Source organism: Desmodus rotundus, chromosome 8 (assembly GCF_022682495.2).
Source record: "Desmodus rotundus isolate HL8 chromosome 8, HLdesRot8A.1, whole genome shotgun sequence".
NCBI lineage: Eukaryota > Metazoa > Chordata > Mammalia > Chiroptera > Phyllostomidae > Desmodus > Desmodus rotundus.
Window position 1 is genome coordinate 33858853 of NC_071394.1, and position 18138 is coordinate 33876990.

At 38.5% G+C, this 18138-nt stretch overlaps 2 protein-coding genes across 5 annotated transcripts in view; both read right to left on the minus strand.

Annotated features, from left to right (window-relative positions):
• The window catches only part of SLC26A7 (solute carrier family 26 member 7), an 87410-nt gene extending 74342 nt beyond the window's left edge, over positions 1–13068 (minus strand). For 2 of the 3 annotated variants that reach the window (XM_071222231.1, XM_045181745.3), the window contains exon 1: positions 12998–13068. The gene's annotated coding sequence lies outside the window, so the exon portion shown is untranslated. Of the gene's footprint in view, positions 1–12862; positions 12964–12997 lie in introns of those variants that run through there. The other variant, XM_053930348.2, reaches the window with a different exon arrangement.
• A 4181-nt stretch (positions 13069–17249) lies between these two features.
• LRRC69 (leucine rich repeat containing 69) overlaps positions 17250–18138 on the minus strand; it is a 28525-nt gene continuing 27636 nt past the window's right edge. For both annotated transcript variants that reach the window (XM_024572501.3, XM_024572500.3), the window contains one exon: positions 17250–17590. In XM_024572501.3, the coding sequence (XP_024428269.2) occupies positions 17471–17590 (120 nt within the window). In that variant the 3' untranslated portion in view covers positions 17250–17470. The remainder of the gene's footprint in view (positions 17591–18138) is intronic.

Sequence of the window (18138 nt, forward strand, 5' to 3'; positions counted from 1 at the left end):
AAGGTCTCACCTGCCTGCTGAAACTGATTCCTGAGATTAAGAATAAGGCACATCGAGGACTTCCAGCCAAAATGGAGATGTAGGTGGATACGCTTTGCTTCCTCACAACAACAAATTGTTGTTGTCCCACAACGACACAACAAAAAACAACCAGAACTGCCAAAAAATCAAACTATATGGAATTCCGGCAACCAAGGAGTTAAAGAAGAAACATTCATCCAGACTGGTAGGATGGGTGGAGACAGGCAGCCAGGGTGGAGAGGACCTGCCGAAAGGCAGCAGACTGGGCGAGTGATGCAGTGGCCAGTGGAACTGGGTGGTCCCACATTCACATGCGGATAAGACAGGAGAAACAAATGGGAAGCAAGACAGACCACGCAACCCAGGGTTCCAGTGAGGGAAATTAAAGCCTCAAAACCTCTGGCTATAAAACCCTGTGAGGCTTGCAGTGCAGGAGAAACTCCCAGCCTCACAAGAGAGTTCATTGGAGAGACCCACAGGGCCTTAGAACATACACAAACCCACCTACCTGGGAATCAGCACCAGAAGGGCCCAATTTGCTTGTGGGTAGCAGGGGAAGTGACTGAAAGCAGAATGAGAGCTAAGAAAGAAGAATGGTTCCCTCCCTGGCCCCTCCCCCTCATACAGCACCACAACTTAGTGAAGTAGGTTGCCCCAGCCTGGTGAAGACCTAAGGCTTCAACCCTTACAACATAACAGGTGCACTAAGACATAGAAATAATGCCCAAATGAAAGAACAGATCAAACCTCCAGAAAAAGAACTAAGCAATGAGGAGATAGAAAACCTATCAGATGCAGAGTTCAAAACACTGGTAATCAGGATGCTCACAGAAATGGTTGAGTATGGTCACAAAATAAAGGAAGAAATGAAGTCTATACAAGTGAAATAAAAGAAAATATATAGGGAACCAACAGTGAAGGGAAGGAAACAAGGACTCAAATCAACAATTTGGACCAGAAGGAAGAAATAAACATTCGACTGGAACAGACTGGAGAAACAAGAATTCAAAAAAATGTGGAGAGGCTTAGGAACCTCTGGGACAACTTTAAATATCCCAACATCCGATTCATAGGGGTGCCAGAAGCAGAAGAGGAAGATCAAGAAATTGAAAACTTATTTGAAAAAATAATGAAGGAAAACGTCCCCATTCTGGTAAAGGAAATAGTCTTGCAAGTCCAGGCAGCTCAGAGTCCCAAAGAAATTGGACCCAAGAAGGAACACACCAAGACACATCATAATTAAATTACCCAAGATTAAAGACAAGGAGAGAGTCTTAAAAGCAGCAAGAGAAAAGGAGACAGTTACCTACAAAGGAGTTCCCATAAGACTGTCAGCTGATTTCTCAAAAGAGACCTTACAGGCAAGAAGGGCCTGGAAAGAAGTATTCAAAGCCATGAAAGGCAAGGACCTACATTCAAGATTATTACTCTATCCAGCAAAGCTGTCATTTAGAATGGAAGGGCAGTGTGTGAGTAGTTGTGGCCAAGTGGTTAGGGTGATGGACTAGAATGGAAGGGCAGATAAAATGCTTCCCAGATAAGGTCAAGTTAAAGGAGTTCATCATCATCAAGCCCTCATTATATGAAATGTTAAAGGGACCTATCTAAGAAAAAGAAGATCAAAAACTATGAAGAGTAAAATGACAACAAACTCACAACTATCAACAACTGAACCTAAAAAAAACAAAAATAAAAACAAATTAAGCAAACAACTAGAATAGGAACAGAATCACAGAAATGGAGATCACATGGAGGGTTATAAGTGGGGAGGAGAAGGGGAAGAATGGAGGAAAAGGTACAGGGAATAAGAATCATAAATGGTAGGTACAAAATAGACAGGGGGAGGGTAAGAATAGTATAGGAAATGAAGAGGCCAAAGAACTTATATGCACAACCCATGGACATGAACTGAGAAGGAAATGCTGCGGGGAGGCAGCATGTAGGGTGTAGGAGGATAAAGGGGAGAAAAAAATGGGACAACTGTAATAGCATAATCAATAAAATATACTTTAAAAAAAGAATAAGGCAAATCTTATATATGACCTTTCCCACATTCTAGTCAACATATTGGAAAGATAACACTCAAAACCGAAGGTAATTAAAGTGCCTGTATCACAGTCACAGCTGAACCTGATGACCCATCTCACATATAAGTATTCTCCTGTCTCACCTTCACTCTGAGGGAACCACAGAGACAGGCTGAAAGCAGAGAGCTTATCAACCCATCCACAAGTCCAGAAAAATCAAGAAACCCCACCACAGGAACAAGCCTTTTATTCCTGTCAGCCTCAAGATAATCATCAGCTAAGGAGTTAGGGTGGGAAGGATAGATAGAATACAATTCCTTTCCTGTTAATCTTAATCGTTTGATAAATCCTCTTTTCTTTATAATCTAATCAGATTGAAAATAAAAAGGAATGAATAGAATATGAATGCAGTGTGGGTAGAAACCACGTACAATGGCCAGAGAATGTCAAAAAGGAATATTTTCATGTGGCCGGGTATATGGTAATGCCATTATAACCATTGCGATAAAGATGGACATCTGAGAATCGATTACCAGAAGGTGATGGTCTGTCACAAGAAGGGAAACACTACAGGGAGACCGAAATAAGGGATTAGAGAAGGAACACTGTCAAACACAGCGGGGAAAAGAAAGAATGATGAGGACTAAGAAAAGTATGGAATTTAGCAAATAGAAGGTTGTTGAGTAACTTTTGGGAGATAACTAATGGGTACAGGTTGTAGTTGTTTAAAAAGTCAGTGGATGATCAAAAAACAAATAGGGGCTACTCTTTCAAGAAGTATAACCAAAGGAAACTCGAGGTTTTTTGAGGTAGAAATCTCTAACCATTTTTATAGGTAGAAAAAAACATTGTAGAGAGAAAAAGGGTGAGAATGAAACAAGCATGATGATGCCAGATGGGGTAAGTCCAGAAATGAATAGCAAGGAAACAAATAAAGGGCACCGATCACTGAGTCATCCCTTGAAAGGGCAAATCCTAGATGTTCCTTAGACGTGAACCAAGGGTTATATAGAGAGAAGGGAAACAGTCCTTGATAGAAAGAAAACTGAATTTTTCTTAAACTGACCCAAATTAACGGGAATCATAGGAAGGTAATGTTGCCAAATTTAACAAATTAAAACAGAAGCTACCTAGTTAAATTTAAATTTCAGCTAAACAAAGAATAAGTTTTATTTTAAATATAGATGTGCCCCTGCAATACACTTATATTAAAAAAAAATCAGTGTGTTTGTTGTTTATCAGAAATTCAGATTTTTCCATAAGGCATATTTGCAAGAAGTCATTTATCTGAAACACAAAATTCAATAGGCATCCTGGGTTTCATCTAGCAATCCTAAATTAAAGTTATCTGTTGTGAAAAAAATATATATTACTAGGTATATAAAATAGACACAGCTTTTTCACTAATATCCATTCTCAAGAATACCTTTTAAAAGTAATGGAAAGAAGGCCATATTATGTCCATGTTAAAGCACTCCACCGTTTTCCCCACCCTGAGCTTGCTGTGTGGTGGGACCAGCACCCACATCTGCCAATGACCAGCAGGAGTGGCAGCCAGAGAGGGTGTGAACTCCAGTCCTGCCACTTCTTAGCCCTGTCATCTTTCACACGTTTGGTTGGCAGAAGGGTTGAATGAGATAATCTACCTACAGTTGTAAGCACAAATGCCCTCACAGAGTAAGCCGCTGACAAATATTAGACATTGGTGTGGTGGCAAATGGTACTAAGAGTACAGCAGTTGTTGTTTTTTTTCTTTATTCTAAGCATTTGTAAATTTTGTATAGGAGAGAGTTTTATCAGAACTATTTGTAAAAATTAATGACAATTGGTATTAGTTTGATTTCCGGCTGGTGAAGCATTCACATTTAAACTATAAACAATATATTTATAACAAATATAAATAGTGCTCCCTAGGTAACTTACATAGTTAATGGAGCTTCCGGTACCGACGTTGTGAAGCAACAGTGTCACCTAGTGGACGTCAAGTCCATAACGAACAATTAAGAACACCTGGATACAAGTTGCTGGGGTTTGACTTTGCACAAAACATGTCAAATTTATGTCAGTGATGACTGTTGATGGTAATTACTATTTTCAATAATATATTACATCAATTCTCATTTTGTCTCACTAAAATGATGCACGCTCTGCCCACAGGAAGGTATCGGCTATCTGCTGCTTTTATCGACCTTCACCTGACCTTCACCTGACAATCTAACACATTATGTCAAGAAACAAATTCCTGTTGCACAGAATGTTTCAGTTATAAAATTACTCAAGCGGATTGTGGACTTCTCCCAGCTTCTCCCAACTCTGTCACTCCCTGAAAACCGTGGAAGAAGGGGAGGCGTAATGGGGAGAGCTGGAAATAGAAAGCTTGACGCCTAATTACCAGCTTCAATTTTTTCCTTCTGTCTAGGTTAGAGGTTTCTGCATTCTTTCTGATGCAAGCAAGAAGATCCATGTTCTTCTTTGGGAAAATAAATTTATCTTCCTGAAACTCAAATTGAAAAACAAATATTGTTACAAATGTTGTGTCTACTAATTAGGGACCAGTGTCTACTCCATGTGTATTATTTAGCTTCTGTCCTGCGGGCCTGTCAAAGAGATAAAGGATTTACGTAAGTAAAAATTTTAAAAAGTAAATGAACAGTGTAGTCCTTCTTCATTTCCAGAAATGTAATGAGAAATTAAGGGTTCCAAGTAGCCTCAGGGGGAGCCAGAGTGTTTACTCTGACCCTGTGTAATCATTTCTCATGTGAGGCTGTTTGAGAGTCCCAGTGCCTAGTGCCCACCAAATAGTTCAGTGAAGTAAACTTGGCATTGAAATTGGTATATATCAACTCAGATATGACTCAAGAGTTATTAATCAGTGACTTAGAAATATTTCCTGAGTTCGTGAGAAAATATCTGTATTTTAAACATCTGTAAGGAATCTTTCCTTTTAAAATTTATTTTTAGAGAGAAAGAAAAAAGGGAAGAGAGAGACAGAGTGAAACATTTATTTGTTGTTCCACTTATTTATGCATTCGGTGGCTGATTATTTTATGTGCATTGACTAGGGATTGAACCCTCAACCTTGGCGTATTGGATAATGCTCTAACCAGGTGAGCAACTCAGCCAAGGCAGGAATCTTTCCTTTTAAAGAACCAATCCTTTTAGGGGTATATTTTTTTTAAGTCCCAAGACAGCGATTTTCCATTACCAAAATATTTCTGTGGCTCTCAGACCTTTGATAGTTCTTTACTCCCCTAAACACTCCTTCATCCAAAATCTTCCATAAACATTTCATGGCTGACATTGTTTTACAATGTTTCTAGACTGGTGGGAATTCTGATTTTTTTTTTCTCTTTTCCTCTTGATAGGAATGAGTAAGGTTATGCACATGGAAATTTATTAGAAAGTGCATTCCAGAATCCTAAAGTCAGTCCCAAACATGAGCAAGAATATATTTCCTATAATATTTCCTTCCATTTCTTCTAGTTGCTCCTTTTCCTCTTGATGCTTATTTTTGTGACTTAGGGACCAAGCCCTCAATGACCAGAGTACACAGCTTAGACACAGTTCTACCCTTCAGAAATTCCCATGCATAGCCATGGACCCAGAACACTTAATTCTCTAAAGACCTCCAATTTCTGCACACCTGGAAACCAGCTCACCAATTCATGCCATGTCTATTTGTAGGGCATCAATGACTGTGATTAAACAAAAAGCTGAGTTTTAAGTAACAGGAGGTACAGCACAGTCCCCTTGAACTCACCTATGTGAGTCAGTTAAAGAAAAGAATAACATGCTTTTCCTTGAGCGCACTGCTTACCTGAATACGTATGAGAAAACCAAGCAGCAAATCAGTGACTGTTTGGCCATAGCACTTCCATTCACTGAATAGAAGACTTGAAACAGTACAGGGTTCTCACTCACTTTGGGCTGTCTTATTGAAGAGCATCACATACTGCAAAATGCAGTCCCTCAATTCCCTTTTTACAATAATATATTTTTTACAGGTGAAAATATATTCTCTTATTAGAAAATATATTCTCTTATTAGAAAATATATTCTCTTATTCTCTTATTAGAAGAGAAAATATATTCTCTTATTCTCTTATTAAAGGTGAAAATATATTCTCTTATCCTTTGTATTAGAAGGGAATATATTTTACACAGATGAAAAAGAAGGCAAAGATATATGCCATTCACTGCTAAGTCTCTGCAGCATTTTCATCAGTAATAGAGCAGCCACCCAATTTTAACCCATGAAAGAACAGTAACGTGTGTGTGTACATATACAGTTGACCTGTGAACGAGGCAGGGGTTAGGAACGCTGACACCCTATGCAGTTGAAAATCCAAATATAACTTTTGATTCCCCCAAAACTTAACTATTGACCAGAAACTTTATTGATACCATTAACAGTTGATTAACATATACTTTGTAGGTATTATATACTGATTCTTACAATACATTAAGCTAAAAGAAATAAAATATTAAGAAAATCATAAGAAAGAGAAAACATGTTTATAGCACTGTATGTATTTATTGAAAAAATGCACATATAAGTGGGCTCACACAGATCAGACCTGTGTTGTTCAAGGGTCAACTGTATATATATGTGTGTATATGTGTGTGTGTATGTGTGTGCATATATGTGCACACACATACATACATACACACACACACTGTTTTAGTAATGACTTAATGGTAACCAACTATTGTACTTCATAATGTACTTTTTAAGAGATTTAGAAGAGTTTCCTAATATACAAACCAAGTAACGAAGCTCCAGGGAGGGATGTATTCTGAAAAATAATGGGTTTAATACTCTGAACAAGAATTAAAAAGAATAGTTTGTGATATGACCAACAGATTTTATTAAAACTGATTAAGTTATAGAGCCAGTGACCTTCAAATTATGTTCCTGACCAACATTTCACGCCCAGAGATATGGTGGTCACACTTTGAGGAGAAAAAGAAAAAACAAGCAAACGAAACAAAAAAAAGATACTGAAACTTTCAGAGAAAAGAGTTATACTAGTTGAAAATAGATGACTTCAGTTAAATATAAAAATGAATTCCCGATTCACAGCAAGCAAGCATTGAATCCATTCTTCTTACTGTCCCAGTTTTCTACAGCTGCCATCTGATCTATTTGGAATAAGTAGATGTTTCTGAAAACTCCACCTTAGAATATCACCCTGAAGGGTCCTGGAGAAGAGACAGATAAAGAATGGAGTGAAGGAGAATGGCAGGCCTGGAAGGCAATGGCTGCATTGAAGTGTTTAAAGAATACTATTTGTGGAGCAACAAGGAAGTTGAAAAGGTATGTTGTAAGAATTCTGGTTCTCTGGGAGACTCTATGGGCAAGACACAGGCACGGTTGCAATAAAAAACACCGAGTTAAGCAGGGAGCTAAGACTTTAGGCTTTTCCATTAACACACTGTGATTTTGGACAAGTTACTTTACCTTTTCAGATTTCAGGAATGTATTTGTCAGAAAAGTAAGACATCAAGCTACAGTCCCTTCTCCCACATTTTCCAGGCGGAAAGCTATCTCTTCAGTGACCAACATCTTTCCTTTTCTTCCTCACTTCCTCTTTTCCCCATCCAGGCTCACCCTGCTTTACATTATTACAAGGGTTAACTTCACTTGGCTAAAATGAATTATCCTGTGCTTGGGGGTTGCTTCTTCAGATACCAGATACACACAATTTAACTACAAGCACGTAAAACTTTGGAAATGTCTTGCAAATCCAGGGCATTCTCTACCAATTTGGAAATATTCCCAATATTTTTCAGTTTTCCCAATGAATATTAAGCAGCATTATGGGCTAGAATTGTCAACCTTAATACCTCAAACAATTAAAAATGGATCTGCCTTTCGACCCAGTAATCCCACTTCTGGGAAATCATCTAAGTAACACAAAACACCAATTTGAAAGAACATAAGCACACCTATGTTCATTGCAGCGTTATTTACAGTCGCCAAGATAAGGAAGCAGCCCGTGTCCATCAGTAGATGAGTGGATAAAACAACCATGGGACATTTTCACAATGGAATACTACTTGGCTGTAAAAAACAAGAAAATTTTACCCTTTGCCACATTATGAATGGACGTGGAGAACATCATGCCAGGTGAAATAAGCCAGTCAACTCCCATATGATTTTGCGTGTAGGTGGAATCTAATAAACAAACTGAACTAACAAGGAGAATGGGGACAGACTCACAGACAGAGAGCTGGATGACAGCTGTGGGGCAGGGGAGGTGAGGGGGTGGAGGGATTGAGCAAAAAGGAAAAAGGACTAATGGACAACAGTGTGGTGATGGCTGGGAGGAGGAGGGTATAAGGGAACTAAATGGTAATAAAAAATACAATAAAGATTAAATTAAAAAATAAATAAAAATAAAAGTTGAACATTTTTGTTGAGACTGAAACTTTATAGAGCACATTTTAAGCCTGCGAGGTATCGGCAGCTCCTGCTTCTTCCATACAACAGAGTCCTATGGATGCTCTGTCGGCAAACACCAGCACCACAAAATAAGTCAATTTACATGGCAACATTTTTATTAATTTTCGCCCTTTTTGTCACCTACTCAAATATTCTAGCTCTCTATTTTCCCCAGCCACCCTCCCACTGTGATTTCTTTAAATGCTTCTGATTTTTTTACATTCAGCAATATATTTTCAACCAGAAGGACTGATTATAGGACATATGCCTTGGAAACTCAATCAATACTGAGCAAAAGGGAATACCTTTAGCACTGTAAGAAAAATAGTATAGTGGAAAAGCACTTTTGTAACAATAAATAATTCCTTCCATGAAAAGAGATGTTTGGAATCAGCAGTAAGATGCCTTGTGTGTATTATGTGAAAGAATTTCTTAGTTTCTCTAAATAACTCTCTAAAAACATAATGTATCATAATTCTGGTTCATAGTACAGACCTTCCTATAAATAAAAACACAAATAACATATTGTAAACAGATTCATTTGGTTAGAAATAAATAACCTCTGAGAATGCTTTGATTGAAAGAATTGAATTTCATTAATATTTCCATCAGGAAGGTAGCATTTTATTTATTGCCTATTTATTCAGATCAGTTTCTGTTTTTCTGAATGAGTAATTCTCTCCTAAAGGAACTCTTCAGCTGGAGTCATTTTTGTTACACTGCACTCTAATAAAAGTATACAGCATAATAAAGACTAGCACACACCCACTTTTCTAGAAGGTGTCACAAAGCCCAGGCACTATGACTAGAAAGCTTTTCTCAGATTAAAGGAAGATCCATAGCGGTAATTCTTCTGATATCCAGCTCCTATCTAGCAATGAAAAAAAAATCAAAACAAGAACGAAAGGCAAAGCAGACACACACACTTCCCAGCGTCGCACCGTGCTTGCCTCTTGCCTTACAACCAGGAACCTCATGGCAACTCCCGACTTCAATTTTTCCTCACAGTTTTCAGATTTAAAATAATCTACCCTGAACTGCAAATTGGAACACAGTGAGTCAAAGCACCAAAGTCTTAACCTTGCAGAAGGAAAAGAATAAAATAAAGAAAAAAGAAAGAAAGACATAGCAGCCATGGCCAGACCATAAGTCAAGCAGCGCTGCTTCTCACTTTTAACCGGGCCCCTGCTGTGTGCCTTTGGCCCTCTCCCACTGACGGAGCCTTCTCCACGTGAGCCTGCGTCTTTGTTCTCCAAAACTGTAACGTAGAAGACTCAGAGTTGTATACTCTTCAGAACTCTATGTAAGACAGTCTGAAAGAGGACTTAGAGTTGTAGATCAGCAATAAAAGTGCCACTTTTTGTTTCCTTGAAAACATAATTTTTATGATATAAGATATAAGTCATTCCTCATCAAAATCCATGCCTTCCATTGTATTTTCCTTTTGCATAGTCTATGAGACATTTCTAGCAATGTCCAGGTAGCATCCTTAATTTACCACTTCTAAAAGCAAAATTATTTTTCCCCAAATCCACCCTCTCTTCCTGAATTCCTTACCTCGGTACATGGCACCAACATTCTTAGAGACAACCTAAGAGAGAAAGCTCGGAGAAAGCTATGTCACATCTTTCCCTAAGCTCGCTGGCATTCACTCAGTTGGTTCTCTCTGCCATAAAGATCTTCTGAATCTATCTCCCATTTTCAATTCTTACTGTCATTATTAACTCAAGTCCCATTGAGTGTATTCATGTGGGCTATTACTATAAACTCTGATCTCGTCTTTTTCCCTCTTGCTTGCTTGGTCCCCCTTGAAATTCATCTTCCATTCTGCTGCAGTTGCCTTCAACACTTTCCTGTTCTTTAGTATGCCATATACATAAAACATAAGCTTCTAGAAATTCAAGGTTCTCCACATCAATTACAAACATTGACTGAATACTTACTTTGGTGCCATGTTAAGTGTTTTTCAAATGTTAATTCATTTAATTCTCTTAATAAACCCCTGAAAAAGGAACTATGATTATTCTATGCTATAGAGAGGTTAGGAACCTTGCCTAGAGTCACACTGTAGCAGGTAGAGGAACATGGGCAAAATATGCCAGGCAATAAATAAGAAGAAATAGTGTTCTGCCCTGGCTGGTGTGGCTCAGTGGATTGAGCACCAGCCTGTGAACTGAAAGGTCACTGGTTCAATTCTCAGTCAGGGCACACGATTGTGTTGTGGGCCAGGTCCCCAGTAGCGGGCATGTGAGAGGCAACAGATCCATGTATGTCTCGCACATTGATGCTTCTCTCTCTTTCTCCCTCCCTTCTGCTCTCTCTAAAAAAAGTAAATAAATAAAATCTTTAAAAAGAAGAACGCCAAAGAAGAAATAGTGTTCCAACTGTAGGGCATTGCAAATAAAAGGCTCAAATGGGAGCTGCATGCAAGCGTCAGGGTACTGAAAGGAATACGGCTGGAGAGTAGTGAGCTTAACAAGAGTGACAAGAAGGGAGGCCAGGGAAGAAGTAAGAGAAGCTACATTATACAGTGCCAGTGAGGTCTGTTAAAAGTTTGTACTCTGTGTAGACAACTGTAATGGGTAGCCAGGGCATGTTGTAAGAATGCTTGGGTTTGTAGCAACTTATTTATAACAGACAGAATGCCCAAGGTGGGGAACAGATGAGCAAACAGTATGACAGCCATATTATAAAATACTATTCCACAATAAAAAGGAAAACATGATATATATAATGGTATGGCTGAATCTCAAAAGCATTACGCTGAGTGAAGAAAGCCACACAGAAAAAGTATATACATTATGAAGTTCTAAAACAGGTAGAATTTCTGGTGGAAAAAAATCAGAACAATGGCCACCTTTGGGGAGCTGGGGCAAGAAATTCCTGAAAAGTAGAGTTGCCAGATCAAATATAAGATTCCCAGTTAAATTTGAATTTCAGATAAACAACAGTGGGTTTTTTTTTTTTTTAGTATAAGTAAGCCCTATGCAAAATTTGAAATATTATGCTAAGATGTATTCATTGTTTCACTGAAATTCAAATTTAATTGGGCTTCCTGTATTTTTAATTGTGAATTTTGGCAGCCCTGTGAGAAGGAGACATAAGAGAACTTTCTGGGTGCTGGTAAAGCTCCATATCTTGATAAAGGATTGTGAATGCCATGTAAATTTTACTTCGGAAGAGAAAAAGCGAAGCAAGCATTGAACTCTAGTTATTGACATATATGCTGAAGTATTAAAGGGAAATGCAACTTTAAAATATACCAAAAACAAGATGGATTAATCGATGAATAGAGGGATGAAGAGATATGTAATAGTGCAAATACAGTAAAATACTAATTGTAAAATCTAGGTGATGGGCACATAGGTATTCATTGTAAAATTCTTCCAATGTCTCTGTGTGTTTGAAATTTTTACAATAAAATGTTAGGGGAAAAAATTCCTGCCCTGCTCTCATGGAATTTACATTATAGCGGGGGGTGAGGGGTGAGGAGACAGAAAATTCATAAAATAAGTAAGTAAATTATAGAGTGACATGGAAGGAAATAAGGGACGGGAGCCGCAGAAGAGGAGGAGTTTAGTGTGCTGGGAGTGGAATGCACAATTTTTAATACCCTGGCCAGGGAGGCCCTTCCTGCAGGCTGTGGGGGAATGAATGAGCAGCAAGCAGATCTGAGGGAAGAGCAATCAGACCCAGGAAAGGGGTGGGGGAGAGAGAGAATGAAGCTGGTGAGAGTGTCACACCTGATCTATTTTAAAGGACTTCTTCTCTGCTTGTGGTGCTAGGAGCAGATAGAAATTCTCTGAGGTCTTGTCCATTCTTAAATTCAGAAAATGTCTTCCCTATTAGAGGTATCAAGAAATATTTGTTGAAAAAGCAATTATAAACATAAAAGGAACTCTTTCAGTGGCACATGGTGTTTTATTCTTTTAAGTACTTTTTTTCAAGCTAACATTACTTGACTGAGACATTTTAAGTGGTTGTAAAATATCTTAAATGGCCTTTGTCTTCTATTTGGAAAGATAAAATAATAAATCACATGTAAACCCTGATTTACAGTAGAAAGAAATCAAAGGCCTTCCTTATTCACTTGATCAGAGGTTTTGTCTAATTTTACTAGAAGAGTGATGGTTATTTGTGATTCTCTCCCCCCCCATTTAGCTTCCCCATCCTTCAATATTCCTGCCTTTTTCTTTCTTCTCTCCTGTTTTCTTTCTTTCTTTCTTTCTTTTTTTATCAATTTACTTAACGAAATAAAAAGAGATTTCCCATAAGATGGCCCTTGGGAAAACCCTGCCCTCCCCTGCAGTCCCTGCCCCAAGCTATAGAACCATGGTCCAAGCTTAATTAATTATGACCAGCTGCCTCACCTACAGTCTGCAGCGATGCTTACTAGCCCCATTGCAACGCAGGAACTCCAAGCCCGGGAGCTGCTAAGTGTTCGTGATAATCGGAAAAAACCACCCAGAGGACCGGCAGATGTGGACATGCCCTTTGTTACTCACATTGCAGGGGAGCGCACCGAGGGCAGCCAGTTGGTGCGAGAGAGACCGCACGGCCTCCAGTCTGGGGCTGGTTATAAGGGGCCCAGACAAAGGAGGCTGTGTCCTATGCATGACGCTGAAGTACGTACTTTGCCTCAGTGTGTACGTGCAGAAAGAAAAGGTCAAGAAGCAGTCACAGGACAAGACCTGCTCTGAAAAGGAGATAAGGAGGCAGTTACAATCCTTTTTCAAAACAATACACATTCCTTCTCACCAGCACCCCCCCACCCCCACGCGCCAGCCCTTGTCATGGGCAGTGGGAGGAGAGCCCTGTCTGTATCAACCCCACACCCATTTCCTCTGAAGATCCAAGCACTTGCCCTTGAACGTGCCAGATCTCTCAACTGTGCTTGGATAGCCTGACTCGAGGAGATTATAGACCCTTTGTTTTCCCCATCCTGCCTTTAAAACAGCCTTATTTTTGTAGCTCACTCACCCACCATTGGCCCTGCTGTCCATTTACTCATAGTGATGTTCTATTCACCATCTTCGCTCACTTCAACTTTGTACCTAGAAACGGGACACACATTCTGAACTGACTTTCACCTCAGATGACTTCTGTGACCTCTCAGGACACCCACTTTTGTAGGATGAAAATTACTAAAAGTCCCCTCATTAATCCTGGTGTGGTGTGGCTGGTGTATGAGACTCAAGGTCCCTTCCGAACCGCCTTCATGTGATTTGGAGCCCTGTGGCCTGGAGAAGGCTCCCGTGGTTCTGACAGCAGGTTTGCAGACGCAGCTACCCGGGGACTTTCTCTGCACCAAGAACCAAAACAAACTGAGCAAATGCAAGTGACTTCCAGCCATTATTTTCTCACAACTGCAGTTGGAAAATAACCTAGACAAAAAGGAACACACAAAGAGGTATTTTATGAAAAAAAGGCAATGAGAGTTTCAAGTGTTATTTTGGAGATTTTAGAAGCCTTATCAGGTGAAAAAGATTAAATCTACCTTCATTTAAAACTTTCTCATTAATAACCATTAATAAATGTTAGTGTAAAGAAAGCAATTTTTAAGATACAGGTCAAAAGAAAGCAAATACCCTCAATCACTTATTGCTTTCATTGTAGAAGATAATATCATTACTTTTAGCAAGATCTATTGATTCTTCACCCACTGGATTCAACTAACGCCATTCTGAAGGTTGTTAGAAATATTGAGTAATTAAAAGGAGAAAATCCATCTTGAATTGTGTAAAGGAAATACACAAATGTAAATAATCAGGTTATGCTAGGGACATACAGAACATCATTACTATAATTAATGACTGGGAACAAATTAGTAACTGGGACAAAGACACTCATTATATAATCCTAAAATAATATACATCTTCTGGTTGAAACTAATTCCCCAAAACACAGATGATAAGGGCTTACACCGAACAGGGAAAGAGACTTGAGTTTCTTTTTTTATTCACCAGTTCCCTGGGGCAAATGTGAGCGAACAACCACAAAACTTCCACAGAGCACTCACAGAAGAGAAAAATTGAATCCAAATAATTTACAAATAAAGTTAGTGCTCCAGTTGCTTCAACTTCACTTGAATAAATAGAAGTTGGTTGTAATCATTAGAAAATAAAAAAAAATCTTACAGTGTTACAGGTATCAACAATAGTATATCATATAAATTACAGATCAGAAGGAGACCATATGCTTACCTGCATGCACACACCACGTATAAGTGGAGGAAGATTAAATTTGTGATTTGATTAACCACTGCTTCAGAACATGGAGAGGCCCCACAGGGCAGAAGCAGAGTCATCCTTCCCCGGTCTGGTTTCCATAGTGACACGTGATGCATAATCATGCATCTAACAACACTAAGTTTCTGATGTTGGGGTCATGATATATTTTAGCACACATTCAGCTATTCGGTGCTTTCTAGTGTTACCCTGGGCTTTCCTTCCTTCAAACATTCAACTGGTTTCTGCTCATTATATGCAGAGAACTCATTCCCTCCTCACATTCTTTGGATTTCTAAGCAAATACTACCTTCTCAGACCCAGACTGCCCTATATAAAAAGTATTCCCATTTTCTCGATCTCTCCAATCCTGTTTTACTTCTCTTTGAAGTACATATCAGCATATTATTTGTCTATTTTTTATTGCTTGTCCCCCATTAGACTATTAGTTTTTGAATAGCAAGGGACCTGTCAGTTTTGCTCATTGTTATATCCCAAGAACAGAGAACAGTGCTCAGTATATAGTTGTCCCTCAAAAAATATTTGTTTAATACATGAATAAATGAGAAAACAATATTTTGTGAAGAAGAGAATCAGTTTTATCTTGAACATATGTTAAGTTGCGGAGCTTGGAAACACGAGTTAAAAATGGAGAGAGAGTTAGGAGCTAGCTAGCCACTCAGGTGCAGAAAATGAAGTGAAATGAAATTGCTGGGAGTAGATGAGTTCCTTCAGGCAAAGAAACAATGCTAATAAAGAAGAAAATGGGACTGAGAATCTCATAGGTTCTTGTTTTTGAAAAAAAGATATAGAAGAGAATTCAATTAAAGTTATGGTAAATAGGCTGTCAGAGAAATAAGAAATGAACCTAAGGCATATAGTTCAAAGAGGCAAAAGGTGCTCGGTTGAGCCCCAAACTCCAGGCAAGAACAGCCAGACGAGGAGCAGGTGGATTGGAAGGCAGTCCCTGTGACCTCTGGAAGACCAGTGGTGGAATAGTGGAGCAGAAACCAGGTCTCAGTATCTCGGGACGTGAAGACAACAGGGTGAAAAGGTATAGAGTCAAGATTCCCTTTTTGTGTCACTTGCACACCACAGATACCCGAAATGTTTGTTAAATAACAAGTGCATAGTTGAATAAACAGATACAATTCTCTTCCCTGAGTCAAGGTGGCACCTAAATTTTGTCTGAGGTCATGTGGTTGAAATGGTAAACCAACACTCTTTTCAATAGCGTCGTTTGTGTAAACATATTTCCCTAATCAAAATCAACCTCGATGTTTTTCCTCAATTAATGACAGTTTATTCCCATAACTTGTTTTTAAGGAGCTCCTATGACTTTCATTTGTACTTGGTTTTGTATTTTAGTTTTAAATGCATTCTTAGTTAAAGGAGTTTTTGTTTTAATTTTTACTTATTTTATTTTATTTTGTTGTTGTTGTTCAATTACAGTTGTCTGCATTTTTAGTTAAAGGAGTTTTTAGAAAGTCACCTTGAGGCCCCCACCTGTGGTCAGTAGGACCTGGCTCTTACATTCTTTGGACATGAGGGCCTCTCAGCTGCGCTCCGTTGACTTAGCTTCCCAGTTGTGCCAGAGGCAACTCATGCATAAAGGAGCGTGTCCTAAAGTGAACTAATACAAGGCCTCGTGAGGAAGGTAACATGCTAATATACGGAATACGAGAATCCACTCAGCTTTCCACCAGAAGGACCACCAAATAGTTATATGAATAAATATATTTCTAGTGGGGCTTAAATGTAAAATTATGTTTGCATTTCATGCTGCATGCTTTGCTGAACACACAGCAGAGTGTATCAAAGTTGCCTGGAGGATTTTTTCAAACAGATTACCAGGCCACACACTGCCCTATCTCTGATTCAGTAGTCTGGGGTGGGGCCAGATAATCTGCATTTCTAACAATTTCTCGAGTGATCTAAATGCTGCTGGACACACTTCCAAAAATCACTGGTCTATGCAATCTATACCATATATCTGTATAACTTCTTTCCCTACTTTTCTGTTGTCCTTCACAGAGAAAGAGCCAAATTCTCATTTCAGCCCTACTGCCCTGGCTTCTGTCAGTTTAATTTGTGGGGGAAATATATATATATATATATTTTGTATACATATATATATATTTTATACATATATGTATATGTGTGTGTATGTGTGTATATATATACACACACACACACATACATGACTTTAAAAGCAGGAACAAAGTGATGTTAGGAGTAACCAACCCTGGGTTTCCAGCCTTCTACTCATTTATAAGTGGAATGAAGGATTTATCTTAGTCAATAAGCTGTTAGTGCCTGTTAAAAAATAAGAGCTCAACTGAGTTATAAGAACAGTGATACAACTGTCTAACATTAAAAAGTGATTCTCTTTCAATTGTAAAGCATGCAATTTCAATTGCAAAAGGTGTCTCCATCAAAGTCTCTAAATACTAGAACAGGAGGGTGGTGGTCCTAGGATGATGGAAAATAATAACACTCACCACACAGACCTCAATTTTCCCATTTATTATTTTGTTTTTAAGTCAAAGAAGAAATAGCAAACCTAGAACCTAAACAGTCTAGGTAAGCTGTAAGACTTAAATTGGGATGTCTATGTGTAATTATTTTTCCTCCTTTGCTTTATGTATTGACAAAGAGAAGAGACAAGGCATGATATCACAATTAGGGCATAATGTGACCTGTATGTGCAGAGCTCACAGAGTAAGTCATTTGAGGCTCTACATGAGCATCTCACTTGCTCTGTACTTCAGCAATTCCAAACAGGTTACGGCCACGTTTATCAAAACAGCTGAAAGAACAAATTAATACTTGAAGGGGTACCAGCTGTAGATTTCTGCTTATCTTCCAGTCCTAAAAAGTAAAGATCAGAAGTAAAATTAAGACATTGTTCAATAAATCATTTTGAATAAAATAAATATTAGTTTCCTCAGAAATTTTGTAACGTTGATTTCTAAAGGACACACTATTCTATTTATGCTTGATTTGATATTTCCCCCCCACACAAACTTAAGTAGCTGAGAAAGGCTTATTCAACACTAAATAAATTCAAATAATAAAAGACTTTTATTTTAATTCAATGCTTGTAGCAAACACACTGTATTGTCTAGCCATAACGTGGTTGGCTTGAGAGGGAATCTGTCAGAGCAAGAAGATCTATCTGAAGAAGATGTTCATTGGGAAAAAAATGAACATGGCAACTTATCCAAGGAATTCATGTCATGGAGTGAAAAACTGTTTTAGCAACTTTTGCCAAGTAATATGGCCTGTGTTACAGTCATCAAATGTCTCTTCAATATAACAATCCATGCCAGATGGTTATGTAAGCGATCGAGATTGCAGATTTCCTCCCACACTGAGAACTGACACATATTTCTATTTTCATTTTTCCTGATGACCTC